The following is a 27,466-nucleotide window of genomic DNA, read 5'->3' on the forward strand; positions in this document are numbered from 1 at the left end:
AATGCTTTGCCATTTTGAACAACATCCTCAAATGCTAGGTAGTGTTATTAGTAATGATGCCACATATTCAAAGTACAGTGCGCCTGCATCATACATGGGCATACCTTTGGTGAGTTCAAGCATACTCTGGAAGCCCTCACACACCCCAGAAGAAGTAATGTGGTGCATGGTTGTGGCATGCTTGTCACGCTGCAGGCACGAGCCCCATTACTTCTAATGGGGCTCCAGCATACATGATATTTCACATACGCAGGAGGTCCAGAATGGATCCACAGTGTAAGGGAAGGGCCCACTGTAATAACCTAATTAAATAATGTATTTTAAGAGTTCTCATTGTGTTTTCAGAGACACACTGTTCATAGAGTGTATGAACAGTGTGTCTCTACAAACCTAATTCCTGCTGAACTCTTGTAGAAAGCTTCCCAATTCTGACAGTTTCTTTTTAAAAATCAATTAACTGTGGAACAATATACATGTCAACTTATCTGTAAGACCAATTTTATTCAAGAGGTTTTTGTCCTAAGTGGATATAGAATTATTGCATCTCAGGAAACAAAGTTACTCTAATCTCTCTCCTCACTTCTCCTCTGAGTTCAGTGATAAAATACAAGAATCTGCCTACTAATCAAGGAAGAGAATATGAGAAGAATGATGATGATATATACTGATTTAAGTATATCCTGCTCTTTATAGGACTTGGGACGCGAAGCAGATTACAAATGAAAATAACAATACAAAAGAAAGAAAGAAAGAAAGAAAGAAAGAAAGAAAGAAAGATGCATATGCTTCCAAGTTGCTTGTCAGCTTATGGTGAACCCATGAATTTCAAGGAAGGGATACATACAGATGGTTTGCTATTTTCTTCCTCTGAAATATAGCCACCTGCAGCATCTGGTATTCTTGGCTGTACCTCATCCATTTACTATCCTGGCTTAACACTGCTTAGCTTCCAAAATCAAACATCATCAGTGAATTCAGGATAGGAAATATGTACCAGGTTATCTATAGAAACATGCATGTAATGTGTACAAATAAATATATTATATTTATACCTAACTGTCCCAACTACCCTGAAGTCAACAGATCTTGGCTGATCTTAGAAACTAAGGGCCCATACAGACAGGCCAAAATAAAGCTGCTTCAAGTCACTTTGGAGGTATGTTGTTTAAATGATGTATGCATCCTAAGAGGCCAGAAGCTGTGCCAAAGCTGTGGTTCAGTTCTTACTTAGTCCCTAAGTAAGGTCAGCTCTGGTTAGTACTTGGAAGGGAAACTGCCAAAAATACTAGGTACTGTAGATTATATTTCAGAGGAAGGAATTGACAAACACACCTCTAAGTATTCCTTGACTAATAAATCCTATGAAATCCATGTGGTCATCCTAAATCAACAGATGGTACACACATATACCAAGCTAGGAACAGGCAAGGTTCTCCTAGCATAGGGTTATATAGTAGAAACTGATGTTGCAGGAGTAAAGAACTGGAGAAATGAAGATTTTCATAGCCTGGTCCTCATAGCCCCAACCCAAATAATCTGAAATCATCTTGGACACAACATTTCCTGCCTCCTCTCCAGTGGAGTGAAACATTTTGTTCACTGAATAAATTTCCTATCATGAGATCTGTATGGCTTTGGGTTGCACATGAATTTTGAAATCTCACAGGGGCCCAGAGAAGATATCTTCTCACAAGATTTCAGAAGGTGTTATATAAGATTATTTCATATATTCCCAATGACTCTTGATCTGTCTTGGCACACGGAGGACCTGTCCCATATTGTTGTGTCTGGCAACCCAGTCGAACTGAAATCACCAGCAACTGCAGTAATGTTGAAGGCTTTCACGGCTGGCATCCATAGTTTTTTTGTGGGTTTTTCAGGCTATGTGTCCATCTTCTAGAAGAGTTTATTCCTGATGTTTTGGCAGCATCTGTGGCTAGCATCTTCAGAGAACTGGATTAATGTTCAATGGTGTCAACAAGTGCTTTCCTCCCAGCAGTGAAGTAACTCCAACCAAGATTATTAAAGGGTGAAAGATTACCTCTCCTCATGTCATGGTTTTCATCTGGCCTATTCCTTCTCCATGTCACCTCTTCATTAAAAGGTGGGGGGAGGAGACTAATTATCAGGTTTAGTATGATCCTGTTTTAAAATGGATGCTCCAGTTGTTACTGACCTTTTTTTTAATTTGTTCCCATACTCATCAAATTGTAATGTTTCAACTGAAAGAGACTGCTTTCCCATAGATCTGAAATGAGCTTTCAGAGTCATTTTCCTCTCAACCAACTAATTAGGACATATATGGAAATAATAAGTTCTTTCAAAGGCTTCTATTTTTTTTTGTTGGCAAGTGAATTCTAAGTAGATTGGAATCTTCTATCAACCAGTAATAATAGGTATGGCTCTTCTTTGCCCTCATAATAAATCAAATGGATAAGTCCACTTGCATTCAAAAAGAATTTGGACTATTTTTTACAAAGCAGAACAGAATGAAAATAACATTTTAACCCTGCAGAAATATATAATTCCAAATATAAATTATGCACTATCATTCCTCTAATGAAAGGCAATTACTGATAGGCAAGATAAAAGTCAAATGCAATTCCAGTGTGTTGAACTTAAAACCTTTGACATTGATAAATGGATATGTAAATTAATGTTGTCCTTTTGTACAATGTGAAGTATTTGGATTAGCATGATATTTATTCTGGAATCTAGCCCAGTTTGTTGTACTGAGATTTACTATAAAAACCATAAGCTTTTTTTTTCACCGAACAAAGATATTTATAGGCATAATTTCAATAATGCCAACTAGGTAATTCCTTTTAAACTGAGAGATTAAACAATATGAGCCAAGAAGGTGCATGATTTCTAATAAAGTAAATGTACACATATTTTGATTGCAAATACATGTACCTATTTAACTATGTGCATTTTTTAGAAAACACTTTTCTCCTTGGAAGGTGAACTGAAAAGGAAGGTGGTAACCAAGAAATGAAAGCACTGGAAAATAAATGCAGTCTATCAGCAACAAGCAGAAGTCTGAATATGGTGAATTAAGGAGCTCTTTATAGACTAAAGATAATATTCCTCACCAGTTAACTGTTAGTAAATGCCACCAATCTCAGTCATGCATTTTTGTAAGCAGGCATCCTTAGCACTAGAGACCCAGCATGGCATAAGGTTTGCGTGTTGGGCTGTGACTCTGGAGACTAGGGTTCAACTACTTGCTCAGCCATGAAACCCACTGGTGACCTTGGGCAAGTCACATGCTCTCAGCCTCAGGGAAAGGCAATGGCAAACATCCTCTGCACAAATTGTGTCAAGAGAACCCCATGATAGGTTCATCTTATAGTTGCCATAAGTTGCAAATGACTTGAAGGTACATGACAACATCCATAAGGTTATGCTTCAAGTTACAATCAAACTATGCTGGAAAGTTTGTTACAACACTTAAACTTAATTCCAGCTACAAAACTTCAAGGGCTACTTGAGTGACTTGATGTTACTTTTCCTTAAAGAAAATGCAGAAAATACTGTTTCCTGCACACACAAAAAAATCTGTTTTCTATTCAAACAAATTCTGCATAGAATAAGCCTTAAGCTATAGCATTATTTTTTGTGTGTGTAAGAAGTAGCATTTGATGCACAGAGACATTATTTTCTCTGAAGAAAATGCTGTTTACTGCACATAAAATTGTTTTCTGCTGAAAACACCATGTGTGAATTTTGGCCCAAATAAATCCCAAACAGTGAATAGTCTTCAAAAACTGAAATTTTTGAAGATTTTTTTTTAGCATGCCAGGAAGAAAATGGTTATAATTACTCTTTGCTTTCTTATTTCAGCATAATATCCCTATTTCATGGTGCTGTCCTTCAACATCTGGAGCATGTATCATCCTTACCCTGAAACTGAAGATGTCTTCAAATGCAGGACTGCACTTGGATACACAGCTGCCTGGACCCATAATCACAAGACATTTGCTTACTGGGCCGCACAACCCAGAAGGCCTATCACAGACCAATTTTTTTTTTTTTTTAGATTCAGCTTATCTGTCATTGTTTTATTTTTATTTTTATTATATATATATTTTGCAATCTGCCTTAAATTGCATGGTTGAGAAGGTAGGTAGGTTACAAATAAAAATAATAAAATATTAATATACAATTCACATGTCCTTCATATATGCCTTGTCAAGTTAAGTTCCACTGAGCAAAAATTAGTAAGGTATGAATGCATACACCCAAACCTTAGGTATTGGTTTAGTTTTTAGGCTTTGTTCAGTAATAGACACAGTTATTCACATTATTATTATTATTATTATTATTATTATTATTATTATTATTTGCATTTGGTTCAGTATCACAAAGCTGTAGGCTTTAGAAGAGGAGTATTTCAAAAGGTTTTTCTCTGTGACTTACATCCTGGCAGACTGAGTGAGGAAGGCTCAGCAAGCATTGGCAGGCTCTGTGGGACTAATAGCCAGTGATCCTTGGCTAGGATGACATTGATGGGTTGTATGAGCTGACATAGGAACTGCATATGACTATTTCTTCTTCTTTTACAAGCTGTCAATAATATCATCCCCCCCCCCCCCAGTTGTCACTCCTTAACACTTGTGAAATTAAAGCACACCTACCACACAGGATTTTCAAACAATGCCTAATTAGTATAAATTAGTCAAGCTGTTCTGGAGTCTTTTAATGAATGTGGGCAGATCAAATCTATGCCATATCTTTTAGGAGTATGCAAGGTTCCTAATTCAGTTTAGCAATCTGGATTCAGCCCTAATTCATTTTGGATTGTGTCAGACCCAATTTGACCCTATTTGACCTGAACCTGGTTTTTCATGCTGCCAATTGTTATGCACCAACATACAAAAATGCCCATTGTCATTTTGTTTTTCCCCAACATATACAGGCAACTTAAAGACATGAGAGCCCCCTTTAAAGAGATTAATCATGTCACACTGCAGACAAATACGTTCAGAAGTATTTACAACAGCAAACTTTGTCTTCAAAACAGCCACAATTATTTTGTTTTTTCATGAAAATGTATGAGACATGGAAACATGGCCAACTCTTTAAGGGAGACTAACCCTGTCCAACTGCAGGTAAATCCATGCATTTGTGCTAGATATATTTGTCGTAATAAGTTTGTTAATGTCTACTACATCTCTATTGCTTTTCTCCCTATTTCCAGTCCAAGACCTTGACAAAACTATACTTTCCCTCAGTTCATTTTTTATTCAGTGAAATTTGAGTGAAATATGCCAAGCTAAATTTTTCAATTGTGTTAGATTAAGGTACTCCCTCCACTTCTCTATACAATCCTCTTACTAATACAGGAAATATTCATCAGTGGTAGATATCATTTTGCATACAGACACTGAATAATTTGATTCAATGCCAGAGTCACAAAGATACTGTATTATGGTTAAACTGGACACTCATAGTTTGTTAGAAGACACTTTCCCATTCTGTTAGTTAATTGGTGTTCTATGATATGTAATATGGAAGAGGAAAGGCATCTGGATTGTTTTGAATTACTTTGTTAGACTCTCACCTCTTCCCAATCTCATTTTGTGAGTTTTTTTGAGAGTCCTAGTATCCACACCCTGCCTAGCCATCTTCTTAATGATAATCCTTGTAGTGTTTTCCATGAATGTGTCATCTCCAATACTGAGATAAATTCTCTGTTTGATAACAGTTCATTCTTCCCCTCAAAGGCTGACAAAATTAATAAAGGACACTTGAAATGCAGCATCTTTTCTTCCGTTGGCAAGCAGAAAATACTTTTCTCCTTAAGCAGGCTTTTAATGAGTAATTGTTTGCAGGGAGATTTTTTAATGGGATAAGAGGGGACTTTATTTCCATCTTTTGTATGCTTTTTAACGATTGTGTTTATGACATGTTATTTTAATGTGATGAGTATAATTGTATTATTACAATTGTATTGCTTTATGGCTGATTATTCTGTGAGACACCAATCCTGGAGAAAAAGTATATATATTTGATTATTAATTGTACTTATCCACTTTAATATTTCTTCCCAAAATTTCTTAACCCTCAGACAATACAACCACACATAGTCTAACACACCAGTATCTTTACACTAATTCCATCATCTGCATGAGATCTCTTTGTCTACTATAGTTTAATGGACACCACATGCTATAAATCAGGCTTCCCCAGTCTTGTATCCTTCCAAACCAGTGATATGGTCACCTTAAGTTAGGAATTATTTGTAGGCACACAACAAATACAGGTTTGACAAGGTTTCCCATGACATACTTGCAAACAAGCTTGTAAAATGTGGGCTAGACAAAGGAACTGTTAAATGGATCTGTAATTGGTTGACCGGCCGAACCCAAAGGGTGCTCAACAATGGCTCCTTTTCATCCTGGAAAGAAGTGACCAGTGGGGTCCCACAGGGCTCTGTCCTGGGCCCAGTGCTATTCAACATCTTTATCAATGACCTGGATGACAGAATTGGGAGCATACTTATCAAATTTGCAGATGACACCAAATTAGGGGAAATAGCTAATACCCCAGAGGACAGGATCAAGATTCAAAATGACCTGAATAGACTAGAAAGCTGGGCCAAAGCTAACAAAATGAAATTCAACACGGAGAAATGTAAGGTATTGCACTTAGGGCGGAAAAATAAAATGCACAGATATAGGATGGGTGACACCTGGCTGAATGAAACTACGTGTGAAAGGGATCTAGGAGTCCAAGTAGACCACAAGTTGAACATGAGTGAACAGTGTGATGCGGCAGCTAAAAAGGCCAATGCTATTTTAGGCTGCATCAATAGAAGTATAGTGTCTAGATCAAGAGAAGTAATAGTGCCACTGTATTCTGCTCTGGTCAGGCCCCACCTAGAATATTGTGTCCAGTTCTGGGCGCCACAATTCAGAAAGGACATTGAGAAACTGGAGCGTGTCCAAAGGAGGGCGACAAAAATGGTGAAGGGTCTGGAAACCAGGCCCTATGAGGAACGACTTAGGGAGCTGGGGATGTTTAGCCTGGAGAAAAGAAGGTTAAGAGGTGATATGATAGCCCTGTTTAAATATTTGAAAGGATGTCATATTGAAGAGGGAGCAAGCTTGTTTTCTGCTGCTCCAGAGAACAGGACCCGGAACAATGGAGGCAAGCTACAGGAAAAGAGATTCTACCTCAACATTAGGAGGAACTTCCTGACAGTAAGGGCTGTTCGACAGTGGAATGCACTCCCTCGGAGGGTGATAGAGTCTCCTTCCTTGGAGGTCTTTAAACAGAGGCTGGATGGCCATCTGTCAGGGATGCTTTGATTTGGATTTCCTGCATGGCAGGGGGTTGGACTGGATGGCCCTAGTGGTCTCTTCCAACTCTACGATTCTATGATTCTATGCACCTTGTGTGACTCCTGCACTGGTTCTCTCTATTACTATAGAGCCACACATTGAACTCCCCACCCGGTTGATCAAAAGTAGAATAAAAATCAAACAGGTTTCCATAGGAAAGCTCAAAGGATTCAGGTCAAACTATGTTCTTGCCAAACCAAACTAAAGTATACTATAAAAATCAACCTTCAGGAGACATCACTTCAAAGAAGTTAAACAAGATAAGCTTCATGCTGTTGATAGATATTATATTTTCATTGGTTCCCAGCTGATTTGAACTAAAGCAAAGTGAACTCTGATTCTCAAATACATCAACTGATTGCTAAGCAAAACACATGCACCTAGGTATCCAAGAAAAAAGAACATGGGGACAGGATGTACATCATGCTATGTGGCAGCTTATCTGGCGCAAAATGGGAAAAAAAGAATTGACCATTGAAGTACTCTATTTTAAAAAATTAGTGACATCTTCCCTTTTGTCAATCAGAATAGGGGACTGACCAGTTGTGATAGTGTGCTATTATTTTTTTATTCTGACTTTAGATTATGCTTTACTAAATTAGAGAAGCATACAGTTAGACCTTCTAATGTTGTTTTGGTTGTTGTTGTTCAAGTCATTTCTGACTTATGGCAATCCTAAAGCAAAACTATCACTGAGTGTTCTTGGAAGAATTTGTTCCATGGGATTTGCCTTCCTCTGAGGCTGAGAGAATGTGACTTGCCCAAAATCCCCTAGTAGATTTCCAGGACCAAGTTGGGATTTGAGCCCTGGTCTTCACGTGTCCTAGTCCAACACTCAAATAATTATAACACACTGACTCTCTGACAGCCTACTTCACAAAAAAATTAAAAGAAAGTCATCAGCAGTGGTGACCTCTAAGATGCCATTATACATTTCCTCATAATGATACAATGACATTTCATAAACAGTGGCAAGACTAACGGTAAGTTAAAGTTCAGTTATTAGGCACTGTTATCAGCTTTAGTTTAATTTGACTCTTAAAATGAACTTAAAATATATGAATTGGCTGGCAAATCTTTTCATATTATTCTTTCCAATTCTTTCCTCCTCAAACAACATTCATATGTGATAGGACACATCAAGTGCAGGAGGGTCGCCAGTGCTCTGCTTCATGTCACACAGGAAAAAAATACCCTTAGCAATTCAATACTTCTCAGAGGAACTATCAACACAAGCCATAAAAATCAATAGCTTCCAGAAATAGAGAGTGGTGATAAACACACACACACACACACACACACACACACACACACACACACAGTATGTAAAATGCTAACGTTGTCATAAAATACTTAGAGAGCAATGCAAGATTTTAAGGATCTTAATGCAAATTGGGCTTAATAAGATGAAATATGATTATTTACAATAACCACTTATATACCCTGATTCACAGAATAAATGCTTACCATACTCGCTGTCATAGAAAATGATGAATTTCTGCCAGGCATATTCTGTGACCACTCTCAGGATGACATCATTGATGTAGACAGGCGGGCGGACAAAGAGTGTGTAGTCATCATTTCTGTTGCTCCTTGTGGTCCCACATCCACTCCTTGGAGTCCCAGCTGTTGACCGCTGGATGAAGAGGTGAGGAATGTGCATAGCATCTGCCAAGGACTGGAGGGATCCTGCTGAGGTACAGCCAATGGAACTGACAAGAGCCAGGATGCCATGGTTCATAAGGTCACAGGCTGCAAGAAAGCACAATGATATTTGAGATGAGAAAGACAGCTCAGTGCACACACACAAACCAAACATTTCCTTCACTCTGCGTCAGTCTTCAGTTGGAAAAGAAAATAGCGAAGGCTGACATCCAACAGCTTCAGTCAAGTGAGGAGAGGCAAGAGTATTTCCATAAATTCAATAATCTTGTCTTCACTAAAAACACCCCATTCTAAAAATCTGTATGGTGCCATAAAAGCCATGAGGCTTGTCCATTTGCTCAAAATTGCCAAACATATTACTGCTAATGAGAATTATATGACTGCCCATCCCCTCACAGTCTGGAAGGAGGACATAGCCAGAGAAGGATCTACATCTATAAATGGAATCTTCTGAGGACTCTTATGGACATTAGTAACTAAATCCAATATTAAATTAAACTGAGCTCCTGAAGAGATAAATACTTCTCTTAGTGCAGCATGCAAATCCTGGGAATAGGATATGTGCATTACATCACCACTTTTGAAGAAATCGTGGCTCAGAATAGCTGTCAACTTTCAAAGGAAGGGGATTATATATATGCAAATCTCTCAAAAAAAGTTTAAAAAATCTTGAAGTGTTCTTATGCAGTCAAGAAAATAAGAAAAAGCTCAGTTGATCTAGATAGACCTTGTTCTTCTGTAGAGGGCAATTCTCTGGTTATCAACATTATCCTATTTAAGGAGAATCAGATGAGATAAATGGGTAACTTAGTCAATAAGAAATTATTGGGACATTGTGAGCATTGCAGGAAGTGTTAAGTTGTAATGAATTGTTCTATATATCACAATTCTGTGAATAATGACTAGGGATAATGTTTTGTGACACCTTAAAGTCTAACAGATTTATTGTGGTATGAACTTTTGGGTCGAGGGTCCTGTGAAGGTAAAAGGAAAATATTTCACTCTCCCATGATATTTTGCCACTGCCTTAAAAAAAGCTACCCCCCCCCAAGACCACACCAAAAGGACTCTAGCACAACACACCTTAAGTAGAATTTACCAGTAAATTTGATTTTATTCATTTAGGATTCAATAAGACAAAAGTTCTTTATGCCACTATTGCTATTAAAATGGTCTGAGATTTGTATAGAAACATGACAGACAGTACTTCTTGAATTTCATCTTCTTCTCCCAAAATTATTTCCATTTTATCCCTATGTGTGTATGTCTGTGTATGCATCAATATAGATATCACTTCATAAATCTAAACCCAGACATTAGAGCACTCAATATCTCTTGATATAAGCTACTATGAGGTTCTTCATTATGTGTAACAAATGAATCCGCTGGACATGAACAAAACTAAATGTTACATAGATCTGCATGAGTCTTAGGCTCAATTCTTGGAATTACAGGGATGGGAGCTGAAATCCAGGAACGTAATGAGAGCTGTATATTGGCCATCCTGATTTAAGAGAAGTAGCACATCATGGCTATGAATGCCCTCCACTTGGCACCCCAGACCACTGACAGAATCAGACTACAAATGGACAGTGTTAGTCTACAAGGACAAATAGTTTGGCTCAGGGTAACTTATTTTCATATCATTGATTCTTTATCCCTAAAAATAAATCTTCAACTTCAGCTCTCATAGCCTCTTTAGTCCACTAAGATCTTGATCATGTGGCCAGAATGTTTCTTTTTCTTTCTCTTTTCTCCTTTTACTATCCCTGAGACCATTATGAGGCTGATTGGGCATATGTGTTAATGCAGCAGCTAAGTGATGGATCAATGTGAGAAACTGCTTCAGATTTCTACACGTTCGTAACTACTACATGGATCTAATCTGGACTCACAGCATCTGTGTGACAAATCCTAATCAACTCAATTGCACTGTAAATAGAAGTAATATAAAATCTACAAGACATCAATATATACACACAGACATGCACACACACACACAACACAAAACAACCAGCACAGGAAATATGGAGTTATTTATGCAGAAAGTAACACCTTGTAACTAATGGTCCAGTTAATGAAGGCTGAGCAGCAGTAGAAAATCTTGTAGTGCCATACTAATGACATCCACATTAATTCCAGAAGTGTTTATCATGATTAATGTTAGTGCAATTGATAAATATCAAAGGAATTAATAATGATTAAGGCCATAATTTTGACGCATTACCTCTGTGAGAAGTAAGCAGAGGATGAAGTGTTTATGTTGGCTTTCTAGTGGAGTTGGAAGTCAGAGTGAGGAAGCATTATAACTTTTTTGAGTAATTGCACAGCCCCTGAGGTTTTCCATGCCCAGTTTTTGCTTGACCATCAACAAGGGTGGCTGACTTTTTCTTCAAGATTCAAGGCAGGCAACTGCCCATCTAATGAACTGCTACTTTAAATTGTTGTTATGTGTATGCTGTAAAGTATGGTCTGTCACATATTTGTGTGGCTGTGTGCTCTTAATTGTTTCCAATAAAATTTAGGGTATATTGCTGGTGAGAGCCAAAGTGGTAAAGTAGTTTGAGTAGTTTGAGTATTGGGCTGGAAGAATAGGATTGGAATCAACACTTGGCCATCTAAACCACTTGGGTGACTTTGGGGAAGTCACACCCTCTCAGCCTCAGAGGAAGGCAAGGCCAAATGCCTCTGCCAGGAAAATGCCTTGATACCTTAGGGTCACTATAAAAGTCAGAAATTACTTGAAGACACAACAACAACTACAAATATTACAGGTATGTAAATAAGATGTGTGTAAATTAGAGCTTAATCTAAGGAGTGGGTTTAGGCCTACAAGCTTTCAAGACATGGGAAAGGTACAGTAAAGATTCAGTACAACAATAATCTGCATTTTTCCTTAAAAGGAATGTGTGAGCAAAGGGAGTTGCTTCATTCAAAACTAATTAACAACCAATGCTGTTAATTTAATTTTATTTGCCTACATGCCATGCTTCAATATGTTCCTCTAGGCTCCCTTTATCTAGGGACATCTGCTGGGAGCTGGCAGTGTTTCACCCCAATGTCTTGCTGGTATTTCCTCCAGCTGCATTAAATAGTGGTGTATTCAGAGCGGCTGAATCCCCAGCTCTCCCCTTTGGGTTTAAATGATCCAGTTTTCCCTTCTTCTCTGACCATCTCACATCTCCATTCTTCTCACTTGCTCCTCTCTTCCGCTTCCCTCTCCGCTTCACAATTCCTGGCTCCCTTGAGAACCTTTCCAGCCTACGTGTCTTTCTAAAAACTGCTTTGGGTGAACCAGTGTGAACTAGCTGAATGATGCTACCGATGTTGGCAACTCACTCGCTATGGAGAAATACATGGTAAGGTAGGAAGTGGTATTATCTTGAGCCAAACCATCAGGCTAATTCAGTACTGTGCGTATGAAGGCCTCAGATAGAGATATTTATGAATTCTGCTACCTGAGAGTTTTGTATTGCTGAGATGGGCAATACATGCACCATGGGTTGCACACTTCCTTACATTGCTTTGATACATCTGAAACATAGACTTTGACTTGAATGAACAGTGCCAACTTCTTTCTTTCAAAGGTGCTACAAAATCTCTCTACAAACATATGCATGTGTGTACTTCCATACACAGTGCTCTGATCTCTGATTTGTATGCTTTATAGAAGCACCCAGAAAAGAGCACTATTGGCATACATTGTGAATGATACATTTTCTACCTTCTCACATTTTGCATTTTTATTACACTGATTCATTAATACTAACTTACTCTTGTTTAATTATACAATATCTAGGCTACTTTTCTTCATTCCTTCACAGAAAAAAAGAAAGAAAGAAAAGAATACTAGCTATATTTCAGTCTCTTTGCAATCATTTCCCCTACATCATTCTCGGGGAAGAGTTTGCTACTTTAACTAGGTTGCCATTTCATTTGGGAACAGCCATTCCTAAACAGTAATAGTAATAGTAAGAAAGAAACTGTCTGGCAGATGTTGACCACAGAGTTGCACTGGAGGACTTAGAGTTTCCTAGAGAGGTGTTCCCTCAGGTAAAACCACAGAGTCAAAACAGACCATCTCAAAACGCCGGATTTGCTATAAGTGATATCTTGCTTAGAGACCAGGCAGCTTTTTATATCATGCAAATCATGCAAATTTGCTCATGATACCTTCCATGGGAAACAGCTATAGATGGGGGCCAGTGCTGTTAATTAAGTAGGAATCAATCACAATGAAGGACTAGCTATGCAGTTAGGGCACTCATAGAAAGAAGTGCCAGAGACCCCCAGGCGCTGCCTTTAAAAAGGAATCAGATTCCCAGATTTACTATTTAGGATCACAAGACTGAGAAAGTAAAAGGGATCCCCGTGGCAGAAAGACTATATCAATCTGTTAAAATCAGGGGAATGGGCTGGGACTCAGGAGAGCACTCCCTGACACTGAATGCCTTGCTGAGAAAATAAATTATTTCTGAGCTTGGCACCAGGTCAGATTTGACATTATTAACTAATCTGAGAGCATCCCACACAGTATTTCTTACTGTGTTTAAATCAATATATTTGTGGCTCTAGTTTACCCTCATTACGCTTATTTCTGAGTATGCTTACATAGAGAATGCTGGACTAGATTAACCTTTAGTCTGATCCTACAGAGTCTTTTAGCTGACTTCAGCAGAGGAGTGCAGCAATTTTAAAAGCTTTTCTGCCAAGAAATCACTACATAGTGAAGAAACTTCAAGAGAATGAACTGTGTACCTTCTGTAGATTAGTATTTGCTAATCCAAGGTCCTTGGCATTGACCAGTCCTCTGTGATCTTTTCATTCTGTGTGAACACTTGAATTCCACTATAGAGCACCGTGATGTGACATGCAATATATACAGTTGTATATTTCATGTAAAAATCTCTAGCTTTGTGTCTCAGGCTGCTACTGATCTTTCTAGTGACAAGCTCCAAAGAAATCTCATGATTTCAGCCCTAGACTTGTAAATCAAAAGTGAGCATAGATACCTTTCAAAATGATCATAGATAAATTAATGCTTGACTTCACAAGCCAACAGCTAAAGTTTTGCATAAATATATTTCACTTTTGTGTTGATCTACTCTGAAGCAGAAGGAGAGCACACTGGGAAACACATTATGGTCTCAGGTGTGCTTCTTCTATTCCTATTTATCCTAGACAGAGAAGATAATTTATGCCCTTTGTAAACAGATTGTTCATTGCTTTGAACCACCACTGAGCAAAAAGACATGTATGCTAAATACTTTGGCACATCAGGTCATGCTGATGATGGTCTTTAATCACCTCCTGCTGTAAGAGGCAAGGGGGAATCACAATGCAAAACATCTTTAGCTTTGTATTAAAAGCACATCTGTCTAGATATAACCCCACTATCTAAAGCTGAGGCTTGTGCAGGCTGGGGTGGGGTGATCCATTTTTGATGCTTCCAGAAGGGAGGCTTACAGAGCTGTTCAGGTGTTAATGGGGAGTGGAAAATCTATCATTCTGCTTTCTCCCATATTCAAGTTTCTTCCATCCAGAATACAAAACTGGCATATTTTGGTAAATTCTTTCACAATAAATTGAAGTGAAGTTCTCCCCTGTTGCACTAGCCAAATTCAGAAGGTACAGCTATTGCCATCATGAGAAAGACTATACTGTACCTGCTTGGCATTCAGCTGTTAAACTGTTTAGAACAAGAAGGTGGCAATCTTAATTCACTACTGGATACACATGAATTCAACCTCGGAACATTAAAGAGTTAAGCAGTCTCCTAGGACAAGATTAACACACCTCTGTATTGTTTTTACATTTTCCAGTTCTCCCCATCACAAATACAAAAAAAAATATGTCACAAAACTACAAATCCCAGAATTTTATAACATTGAGCCATGGCAGTTAAAACAGTGTCAAATGGCATTATAAAACAAGACTAGACAATCCTGTTCCCATAAATTGTACTTCTTTATGATGTTGTTGTTTGCTCCTGAATATTTTAATAAATTATATTTGTTTAAGGCATCTATCCATAGTAGTGCTGCTCATTTTCAAAGGCACTTAATCCACCCCCATTCCTTTTCTACTTCAGTTTCAAGAAAAAACTTCTTTAAAAAATCAAAAAATCTGACAGGCCTTAGGCAATTAAAGCACGAATGTGATGAAAGGGACCTTCAATTCAGGTGGGTTCTCCCCCTCCCTAATTTGTTTTAAAATGCTTTTCAAGTTTGCTGTTTAAATTAATCTGTTTAAATGTTTTTACTCTGCACTTAATTTATTTCCCTTTTTACTAAAATAGGCTAGAGTCCCATGTTAGGCAGCAAGTCACCAGAACCAGCAAATAGTACTGCTTCCCTATGGGAAAGTCCTCAACTGTGCAATTTCTTTTTTCTTCCCCTTCTCCTTGTTATTCTTAGTTCCCTTCCCTTGTCTCTGCAGTGGCTTCTCTTTATCATTGTCTTTGTCTGCCTACTTCATCTTTTCACTCCCTCTGTATCAGTTGGTTCTTTTTTCAAGGGGAGGGAGGGAGTTGATGTTTCAATTCCAAGAAGACCCAGCCAGCTGGGCCAATAGTCAGGGATTCTGGGAATGGATGTCTAAAACATCTTGAGGACTTCTATATAAATATTTAGTCCTATATTTGTATAGTCCTAACATATTAATGCAAAACAAAACAATGTTTTTAACTCCCTCCCAACCCTGGTAATGTTAACTGCTCATCCTACTTTTGGCAATGAGAAAATGTGGACTACCACTGGCTTCACATCTGCTTGTAGTCTGTTCAGTCATCTTTAGGTGTCCAGGAACTTGACCTCCTATCTGTCCTAAATCTATACTTACCCAGGTAGCCTTTCAATTTCATGTGTGACTACATCTGTTGCTCTTCTGGTCCACTTTTTCCTGAAATGGACTACACCCAAATGCTCTTTTTTTAAAGAGGTAGGCCAAGGCCTGGTGGTTTTTTTAGAATGGTGAGTTGGGAGGAACTGGGTATTTAGACTCTACGGCTAGGTCTGGGGCATACAAAGTAAGACTGAGAATCTCATAGACTTAAAGTTGTTGAACTGCAAGTTTCAGTATCTTTCAGCACTGGTTATGAGTGCTGGGATGTTAAGTCCAAGAACATCTGGACAGCTATGTGATTCCCATGTCTGACATGAGGACATGAAGGATTTAATTCAAATGTTTGTTCCAACTAAAGTAGACTCACTGAGTCAATTATTGAATAGTGAACCTACCATTATGTAAATATTATTGAGTCAATGGATTTACTTTGCCAGGGACTAGTAATTGGTTGTAACGTCTGATGTATGAAAAGGTATACAAGACAACAGACCACTGACACATAGTGTCTGCAGAATTTAAATTAATAATACTAACAGGTTTTAAGTATGGAAAGGACTGAAAATCCCTGTCCTGATTACAGAGGGCAGCACTGCAGGGGAATATGCAAAGGAGTAGTCCAGAGTCTAGTCCAAGGGTCACACAATACCAGTCAGTGAGTCACAGCAGAGGCAAGGGTGTAGTCACAAGGCAAGTCCAGAGGTCAGATGACTTGAATCCTAGAGCAAGACTGATTGTTGGCTGCAAATAATCTCTGCAGCTGGAGGTCTTTTAAAAGGCCTCTGCTTCTCTCAGCTGAAACCTATTGGCTTTCCTCTTGGCTTCTAGTCTGGAAGACCTCCTCAAGAGCTCCTTGACCTGTCTTCTCTTCACAGGTCCTAGCACTGGCAGCCTAGACTCTATAGAGTCTGTTTCTCCCTCTGCAGCTTCCTGAGCCTGCTCTGGGACTGCTGATCCAGATCTGCCTCTGTCTCAGCCTCCTCCATTTCTTCAGAGTCTGAATGTGCCTCTAAGTCAGGCCCAGGGCAAAAAAATGGCTATGCACATTGCATTGGAAAACCTAAATCTGAAGATCTAAAAACTGAATTAAAAGATTTATGCCTGTAGAAATACAATATGTAGCAACTTAAAATATTCAGTCAGTCTTAAAGGGAATGTGTGAATTTGTCCATTAATAACATAAGACCAACACGATGCAAAATGACAGGGGCTAAGCTTTTAAAAGTAAACCCAAGCTACTATATGTTAACAGGAAAAATGTGCATCCATAATGTTTTTGTAAATGTGTTGTTCTTATTTCAGCTATAAACAGTAGATTAACTTTAATAAAGTATGCTAATGAGACCAAACTTAACTTTCATTTTATAAAGTTGATACACTTATGCAGTGAATAATTTAAAATATAGCTGGTCAAAATTCAGGTGACATTGGTCAAAGTCAATGGCACATGAAATCTGCATCAGACTGATCCTCCCTTATTTAGAATCCTGAAATCCAAACTACTCCATAAACCAAAACAATTTTCCTGGGTGGCTGAGATAGTTACACCTTTGTTTTCTGATATTCAATATACACAGACTTTATTTCATTCACAAAATTATTTAAAATACTGTATAAAATTACTTTCAGGCTATATGTATAAGATGTATATGAAACACAAATGAATTTTGTGTTTAGACTTGTGTCCCACCTCTAAGATATTTCATTATGTATGTATATGCAAATATGGATGTTACATTTTTTTTAAAAAAAATCCAAAATATGAAACACTCTTGATACGAAACATTTTGGATAAGGGACACTCACCCTGTACAATAAAAATCATCAGTACAGTGGAACCTTGCCTTATGCAGGGATCTGTTCCGGACCCCCCATGTAAGGTGAATTCCACCTATGCTTGAGCCCATTCAAGTGAATGGGGTTCATGCACGCAGTGGCGCGGTAGCATGCAGGGTGCCATGGGCACGCGCCCCATTCATCTGAATGGGACAGCCACCTCATGCGCCTCATGAGCTCCTGCACAGCTTGAGCATGTATGCTCAAGCCCACGTATAACGCGGGCGCACTGTAGTAGAATGTGAGAGACAAAATTTCTGAAAAGGAATTAAATTTTGAGGAAGCAGCATTCAAAAAGCTAATACATCCATCTACAGCAATTTCCTACAATAGCATTCTGTTCTGTTTTGGTCAGATCACACCTGGAATATTGTGTCCATCTTTGTGCACTACAATTCAAGAACCATTTTGACAAGCTGGAGTGTGTCTAAAGGAGAGCAACCAAAATGATGAAAAATCTAGGAACCATGATCTATGAGGAGAGACTTAAGGAGTTGGACGTGTAGAACAGAAGGTTAAGAGGTGATGTTATAGCCATGTTTAAATATTTGAAGGGATTTCATATTGAACATGGAGCAAGCTTGTTTTCTGCAGTTCCAGAGACTAGGACATGGAGGAATGGATTCAAGTTCAGGGAAAAGTGATTCCACCTAAATGTTAGGAAGAACATCCTGACAGTAAGAGCTGTTTGACAATAAAAATGCTGCCTTTGGTGGAGTCTCCATCTTTGGAAGTTTTTGATCAGAGACTGGATGGCCATATGTTGCGACTCCTGTGACTGTGTATTCTTGCATGGTAGAGGATTGTTCAGAACAGTGATAAAAAATCGCCTCCTCCGGGACGGATTGGGAATGGAAGGGAAGAGAACGGAATGAGTGAGGGACTTCTGTGTGCAGTAAAATGTGTTCCCCACATGTTCTGTTCCCTTCCTGGCTCCCTTTGGACTGTTCTTGTCCTGTGCCAGGAGCCCTGTGTGGTAAGGTCCATGGTCTCTTACAACTCTATGATTATAGAATTTTAGAATTTCATGAGTTCTTCTGTTCACACTTGCATTTCCTTGCCACTTGTAACTGTGTTAGTAACATAGGCGGGAGCTGTGCCCTCTGAAAACTCAGAACCACAATTTTCCACTTGCACAGAATCCTTTAAAATACCCCTTTAGCTGTATCCACTAGTTTTGTGAAGTAGTTCATATTTTCTTCCAGAGAGAACTTATGCTGTTGTTCAAGGGAGTTGACTTGATAATTCAAACTACCTCATGAAAATATGAGCCACAGGATTTTGCAGCCATGGCAGTTAAAATGGTATCACTGTTATATAACTGTGTAATGTGGATATACGCCTCATCTCTTAAAAATGGTAAGGAATAGTAGTAAATTCCCTTGCTTTTGTAGAAGGCAAATTGTATTTTTGTGACACCAGCAATCTACACACCAGTTACCATCCATTTTCAAACCTGATTAGCAAGTGTTGTTTGCCCTCCAAAGTAGAATGGCAAAAATTTTCTTGACTGTGGGTTTGCAATTCCAGTTTGCATGAGGAAAATACTAGGTCCAGTCTCTCCTCCTCATTTGCTTAGTGTGCAAAAGTTATTCAGGGTAACTAAGGACAGAAAATGGCTACATGTCTAGCCAGCAGGAACAGCAACATCTGTGCTTGACAAATAATTAATAGCGACAGTTATTTGGCTCCTCTGGAGTTTCTTCAAGGAGCTGAGTTCTTAATGGATCCTGTATTCTTGAACTCCTGCTGAATTACAGCATTTTTTCACACCCTTTTATCCTCTGCAGTTAATGTGCTTTCTCCCTGCCGTCTTTTTATCTTTACACAAAACTCTTTAATGTGTAGTGTCTGCCACTGTCCATGTACTTTAGTTTAAAGGCAGGCTAGTGCTGCTTTATTGTTCACTCTCTTTTTCTTTCCTCTTCTAACGTGGAAAAGGCAGGGATGACCTTCCCCACATTATCCCTTTAGATGTGTATTTCTGAATAGTGATGTCTGCTCAAAGAGAACTCCAAGACATATCTCCCCAGTGAGGGGGCTCAAAACAGCTTGTTTCGGCTACCAGCTTTTTCCCCTCATTTACTTTCCAGATCGATATATAATGACAGTACACCTCCTTTGTCTTGCTGGTACATGCAGTGCCCCATATTAACAGACTAGCACTAGAGACCAGCTTTTGAAATCTAGACAACCAGACAAGAAAAAGCGACTGTCAGATTCTAGCAGATGTTCCATTGGTGTGCCAGTGAAAGAATTATCAGTATTTAGTTCATTTTAAGATATATTTCACCATGGGTTAATTCTACTTCCTATCTCTCATGTTGTCCAATTATTAATACCCAAGCATGAAAATACATCTTCTTGCAAGTCATCTTGCAAACCTGTGGACCCTGAGAAAGAATTCTGGAGCCATATAATAAATCCGATCTCTTTCTATGAGGGTAGAGGGATCCACCCTTGAAGGGGAAGTTCTAAACTTTGGTGTCATTTCTTCACTTCTGTAAAAACCGCCAAGGCCCTTTCCTTTCTAAAGTTGAAACTCCAAAACTATTAGAGGCAAATGGGGACAGAGCAAGGAACACATAGAAATGCCATCATGAGACAGGCTTTGGATCATAGGGTCTGAGCCCTTCCAGTCCCATATCTCACTCCAACACAGGAGGAAATATATACAAGCCATAGGACTCATGTAAATATTTTCCCTCCCTTGATTCTAATGAAAAGGAAATCATCAAAACAAAAATGCTAAAAAGGAGAAGCTGTCTGGCAGGACTTTGGATAACTACTCCATCTTTGAATCTTCCTGTGCCTACTATAGTATCATTTTGTTATTGATTTGATTTACTCAGTTTAATATATCATTGGTCTTATGGTCACTGATAAATAATCTAGAATTTCTATTCTTACACTGACCTAGTGATATGTAGTAGGAAAGTTAGCAAACTACACATTTCAATAGACGGAACATTTTCACTGGTTTTGCAAAAAAAAAATAAAATAAAATAAAATAAAATAAAAAAAGAAACCAAAACCAAACAAAAAACCCCCGACAACAAAACCCATTATTATATTTTATGTCAAACAATGTTATTGTTTTCATGCAAAATGTTGGTGTTTGCAGAAAAAATGAACATATTTTTAGGGCAACTCCCTCTCTCCCAATATTCCCTAGTATGTAATATCATTGTAAAAATGACCTCAATAATATTTTAATAGTCACAAGAGTGGGAAGAAACTTTTGATATTTTTTTATTTTCTCATACATGAATGAAATAAATCAAGGTGTATGTCTCTGTCACATGATCAACTGTACAAAGGACAGAAAAACAACAACCATGATATGGAGACTTAACAAACACCATAAGGAGTTGGCAGTGATCTCCTTGGACATTTACTGAAATGTGTTTCATTCTTCTGTGAAAAATGGTGCAGAGGTCCTTTGCTGCCAACTGGAAACTTTTAATGAGATTACTTTATGTTTTAATAGGGGCAACTTGGGTCAGGAAAAACACAGGCTGTGCAGACATTTTTCTTTCCTCATTTGACTTTTCCTAAATGTCACAGTGCTGCCTCCCTCTGCAATATAAAATGGCCAGTGAATTTGGGTAATGTTGAATAATCATAAAGAACCATGTACATATTCACAAAGCTTATGCTACAATGTCTTTCACAAAGTTAGTCTCAAAGGTGCTACAAGATCCCTTTGCATATTGACATTCAAGACTAACAGGGTTATGTCACTCACTGAAAAACAATGCATTAAAAAACATTTAAAATTATAAAAGAAGAAATTTTCATATGGATTTAAAAGAGGAGAATACTGCAATAATACTGGCATTGTGGATTTTTGTGTCTGTTCGTGTAACATTTTTGTGTTTGAATTTGGTGTATGTGTGTATCTCAATATGTCCCATCTTCCACCAGAAAATAATATCTCTTATGGTCCTGGCTTTCTCTTCATCAATTAAAGGTTAAAGGTAGACATCTCCAACTCCTTCCAGGGCCCTTTTCTAAACTCAGGAAGTGTGATATAGATGGGGATATAGCTGTGTAGTGGCAAAATGTGTGCACCATCCCTCAAGTAAGTATTCTGGCCTCCTAATGAAATTTCCCCTTCTGTCTCCAAATTTCACTCACATGTAGAACTCTAAATTTACCTGTCTTTTTTCTTTGGATGTCTAAACTACATTTCTAAATGTTCACTTGAAATTTTAAAATGCTAGAATACTAGCAAAAATTCAGAATTCTAATTGGGTGGACAGGCACGCCTCTCATTTTGCTTTATGGGAGGATTCCAGAATGGTGGAATGATGTATAAAGGAAGGAGGGAAGGAGGGAGGGAAAGAGGGAGGGAAAGAACGAAGGAACCAACAAAAGAAAGAAAGAAAGAAAGCCAATCTAGCAACCTGAACTTCCTTGCAGCAGTAAGACATTGGCGGGGTACATACCTCCGCTTTGCGGTGCTCTGCCGCCGCCGCCAGTAGGTCCGCGGGGGAGCCGGAGCCTTCACACGGCCCGACTCCCGCGCGGACCTAAAAAGAAGCTCCAAAATGGAGCTTCTTTTTCTGTCGCGTTTGTGACGTAGCGAGGCGCCAGGGGCGCACTCGCTACGTCACAAGCGACGCGACGCGTACGGACGCTCAGCGTCCGATACGCAAAGATGGCGCCGGCCATGTAGAAGGGCCGGCGCCATCTTGTACGGACGGAGTCCGTACTAGGCCCAGGGGCGTCTATAAGAGACGCCCCTTTTTTAAAATGGGACGTCCTCCAGACGTCCCAAATGGCGGTGCAGAAAGCACCATTATCATGCTCAAAAACAGTACTGAAAGAAATTCAAATGAAATTTTAAAGCACCCTAAGAATATCTGAGGCAAGAAAGTGGAAACTTCTTCACATCACAGGAGAAGAAAATGTTTAGGAAATTAGAGGACATATCTTGGACCATCCCTACTGCAATCACTTTATTTAGTATGCTTTTAAGCCACATAGTTCTGCCTATCAGGGGAACTGGCCAGCCTAGCTCAGAGCAGTGTGCCATTCCTCAACAACAAGAGGTGCTTGTTTTTGTTTTTGTTCTTGATGCATGTTTTTATGCTATATAGTATTTCACATTTCTAGATATTATATAAAAACATCTTACAATCTAAGAATAAAAAGAAACTCTAATGTAGTCCATATGCTTACAATCTAAGAATAAGAAGAAACACTAATGCAGAATAAACAGGGATCTAGAAGGGGAGAGATGCCACTTGGGATATGCCAAGGTGTACAACTGTGATTCATGGAAGCTTTTGAAAGTAAAGACAGAGAAAGAGCTTCAGATGTCAGACAGATGCACATTTTGAGAGGTAAGGAAATGAATGTGAAAAGATATAGTAATGGGGATTTAAGCACACTTTCTTAGGCTGCATGAAAAGATCATCACCTCTACAGAGTTTTAGAATGAGCACAGATAGGAGGAAGAGTAGATAGATAATATATATAAAAATGTAACTATGGAGTACAAGGAGCTTCAAGGCAAGATGCTTTTGTAAGCCGCCCTGATCTATTTGGAAGGGCGGGGTATAAATAAAATTTTATTATTATTATTATTATTAAATATGACATAACACATATGCCTGTCAATAACCTGGAGAGCTTAAAATATAATCAACGAAGAGTTACCACCTTGCGAGTAAGCCAACACATTATAACAACTGTTAAGGATATATTGGTCCTTAATAAACTTGGTGTATTAAAAAACACACAAGGTAGGTACCCCCTATATATTTTGCTCCTGAAAAGCACTTTTTCAGAGTGAAGCATATAGAAGAGAATACCACCATGGGTTCGTGTGTGTAGACTTATTTTTCTTATAGAAACATTGGAATGTTACTTTTAGACCTAACTAATGTCACTGGTGTTCCAAAGTCTCACATGTATTTACTGGTTATTGTTAAACACAATGCACTGGCTTTTTTTTTGGGGGGGGGGTCTCTTCTAGACACTGGATTTCTGTAGGATCTTACAGGCTGAAGGCTTTAAAAATGGACAGTTAGCCAAAGTGACTCTTAGTAAAAATGTGGAAGAAGGACAAACTGATTTTGCAGCAAAAACAATTATTTCTTTAATAAAAAGACAGAAAAAGATAGCAGCAGAAACCAATAGTATATAGTCGATACAAGCTGTTTCTCAAAGGCAGGATACAGACCGGCTCTTTGGGGCAGCCTGCACTTGCCCCTTTCCCCAACGGATCAGGGCCTGAGTTGTCACAGCGGCAGCCCCGGAGGCCCCGATCTGCCGCTTTTCCAGGCCTTGGGGAAGCGGTAAAATGCCCCAAGGACACCCTAACAGCAGCGGGTAGACACCCTTCTCTTCAGTATTGCTGGAGCGGCCATGTAAAGGCCGTGCCAGCAATACGTGGCGTGAAAGGAGCTCCATTTTGGAGCTCCTTTTGAAGCCGCTGAAAGGGCGCCACAAGCACCCTTCAGCGGTGCCAGTCTGTAATGGCCACGCCATGCTGTTTGGATGCAATGCAGCCGTTACATCAAAATGGTGGCGCCCATGTAGACAGGGTGCTACCATTTTGACGTACTGAGTACGTACTAGGGTTAGGGAGCGTTTGAAAAGGACGCTCCCAGGCAACCCTAGCTTTTTTGGCCCATCTGTACAGGGCCAAAGTAAAGGGGGGAGCAGTATGGCAGCTAAAATTCTACTCCTAACCAGTCTAGACTAGACAGGTGTAACTAAGCTTAAGGGGCTTACAGACTAAAAACACACATGGATTTTCTTCTCCAACATGAAGAAGATGGCTGGAGACTAGGGGAGGTCAGAGAAAGGGAGAAGGAGAAAGAGAGAGAGAGAGAGGTCCAAGAGAGGGCATTTCAAAGAGAGAGATTCTCTCTGTGTATCTGTATTTTAAAAGTTTTCCTAACTTGAGGGGTTGCCTACTAAGAGTGAAGGGAACACCTCTGGTTGGAGCAAACACGATCTCAACATGTACTTGCAAAAAGGGCAGAGGAGAAGTGACTCTAAGATTCTCATAACAGACCCTAACAGATAAGATTCTTATACAGACCCTAAATGGTCTGAGCAACATCAAACAATGGGATTGAATACATAGGACAATCCAATCCAATATATATTTGAAATCCAAATATATATATATATATATATATATATATATATATATATATATATATATATTAGTCTCTTTGAAATCCAAATGTGTTTGCCAGCATTTTTTAAGACAACACAATACCTCACCATGGGGCATGTCCTAGTTTGAGCAAGTTTGGCAGGGTCTCCATGCAACAGAGGTAGACAAAATAGTTAAGCACTGATCACTCTCAAACAATGTAACCATTTTCATGTCACTTGGGATTGGGGGTGAGGGAATTTCTAGTCTTGCAGTTTGAAATGAGGCTTGGATTTCCAAAGATGGATAGCAAGTCCAGACAACTTCCCTAGTTCATCCACTATGAATTCTTTAGTCTTTGGTAATAGACACTTTTCCTGGCTTATGCATCAAAGTGTAATATTCATATTTGTTGGACATAACTGATAGCGTTATATGGTTACAGTTTTGAAAAAGTCTTTTTTTTTCCATTTCCCATTTCTCATATGTAACTAGATTAGTTATTTTTTGAAATGTAACTACATGCCATTGCTCTTTGGTACAAGACTCACACACTATTTCTATCCATCTCTTCATCACCTTAACATCCATAATGAAGTGCAAGACAAAAGGACACAGCACACCACAAGCCAGCACTAGAATCATGGGATAGTCTTCCTACAACATTTAGCAACAGCATCCTCATAACTGTGAAAAGTTACAGGTGAACCACAGGAAGCCCTTGCCAAGTTACAACAGCAATATTAACATAGGTATTATACAAAATTGATCATAACCAACTCATTATGTCGGCTCCAAACTAGTAATTTCCAAAGTTAGAATATTCCCTGATTATCCTGAAAACAAGACAAATTTCTCAAGCCCTTGAAGTTCCTGCAAAGGTACTGCAATGTTTTTGTCAGATGGCTTGACAAAACATCAAAACATTGCTTTCACTGAAAAGAAAAAGATAGCATATAATGACCAGTGTTGTTTAGAGACAAAGTTACACAAGCTGTGTCCGTTTTAGCCTTTCCTCACCTGAAACAAGACATTAAAATAAATAACTTCTCTTCTGAGCTCATTATTTTTAATGACACAGAGAGAAAATGATCAGATCCAAGGAAGAAGTAGCATTTTTTAAGCTTTGCTACCTGAAACAACTTGTTCACATTCCTGCATGCAAAAAACGTTTGTGGATGCAAATTAATCATGGTTAATTAATTTTGACTGATTGCCTTATTTCTCTATTGCTTGTGATCAACCTGTATCAGGTATATATCTGAGGTGTCTCACTGAAGAGTATATTGCAATTGACTTTCTTTTATCAAAAGATGAAAAGACTGAAAAAGTGGATTTCTAAGAAGACAGAAAAAGGAACAAAGGTTTGTTGGGGTTATTTACCATTTGATGGTGTTATTCAAGCTAGATTTGGTGTGGGATCATTCTCAGGATTATAAAAATAATTAAACAACCTTCAGGTGTGAAATACAAGCTCCTACCTACCTACCTATAGTTGCCATTTTCAGCAAACAGGAAATTCAGCATTCAAAAGGAAGCACAACACATTATACTGGTTGTCTTGAGGTGACTCTTAGGGCTACACATTACTCTCATTGCTTAAAATGTAAATATACATTGGTTTTCAAATTATTGACAGGTGCATGGAGTAGGTTGGGCAATACTTATTTTGAAGAAGAGGCTTCTTCTGTTCTGTGATGTTTCTATTCTCCTACTTTCTCTGAACAACTTGGAATATTAAACGAACCAAGTTCCCACTGGAACCAATAGGAAAAGTTATTGCAAAAGCTCTGTCCCAAGTGTAGGAAGTAATTTTCTGTTTAAACTGGGCTAGAACGTAAAGAGATCAGCTCTCCAAGCATCTGGGACACTCATGAACCAATCAATCAAGAGCCTAGTATATGAACCAGTAGATTCAAACTTCAAGAAAATAGATATTAAAAAGCTGGGAAAATGTTCAGAGAAGAGTGACCAAGATGATCAAAGCTCTGGAAACCAAGCCCTACAAGGAACAACTTAGGGACCTTAGTATGTTTAGCTTGGAGAAGAGAAAGATGAGGGTGAATTATAGCTGAAGGGTGATCATGTAGAAGATGGAAGCTTGTTTTCTGCTCTACCACAAGGTAACAAAAGGAACCAATGAATTTAAAGATCAAGAAAAGGAACCCCACCTAAATTGTTTGAAATACTTCTTTATTGTAAGAAATGTTCAACAGTAGAACAGTCTGTATTGAAAGATGGTGAACTCTGTTCTGTTAGAGGTCTGTAAACAGAATTTGGATGAACATCTCTCAGGAATACTTTAGTTTGTATTCCTACATGGCAGGGGGGCTGAATTAGATATCTCTTGGGACCCTTCCAAATCTATAGTTTTATCATTTTGTGATTTTAAGGAACCACAAGTTATGCAATAATGGTAATGTAATTTGGCTCTCAGTTAGCTAGGTGAGATATGCAAGCCTGTGTAAATTGTACAAGGCATTTCCACAGGTGTCTAACATAACAATATAGGATAAAGTGCCACATATTATGTTTATGGTGATATAGGTAGCCATTTTGAATTGTTCCTCCAATAATGCTTTTATTTACAGAGTATGAGAAGAGAAATTTAGGGACTCAAAGAAGATAGTCATTATCAATAGTAACACATCAG

At 38.6% G+C, this 27,466-nt stretch overlaps 1 protein-coding gene across 2 annotated transcripts in view; it reads right to left on the reverse strand.

Annotated features, from left to right (window-relative positions):
• GRID2 (glutamate ionotropic receptor delta type subunit 2) overlaps positions 1–27,466 on the reverse strand; it is an 845,491-nt gene that overhangs the window by 465,328 nt on the left and 352,697 nt on the right. For both annotated transcript variants that reach the window (XR_006104285.1, XM_042470711.1), the window contains exon 2: positions 8,817–9,101. Coding sequence is in view for 1 of the 2 variants with exons in the window: in XM_042470711.1 (XP_042326645.1) it covers positions 8,817–9,101 (285 nt within the window). In the remaining variant the exon portion in view is untranslated. The remainder of the gene's footprint in view (positions 1–8,816; positions 9,102–27,466) is intronic.

Source organism: Sceloporus undulatus, chromosome 5, assembly GCF_019175285.1.
Source record: "Sceloporus undulatus isolate JIND9_A2432 ecotype Alabama chromosome 5, SceUnd_v1.1, whole genome shotgun sequence".
Lineage (NCBI taxonomy): Eukaryota > Metazoa > Chordata > Lepidosauria > Squamata > Phrynosomatidae > Sceloporus > Sceloporus undulatus.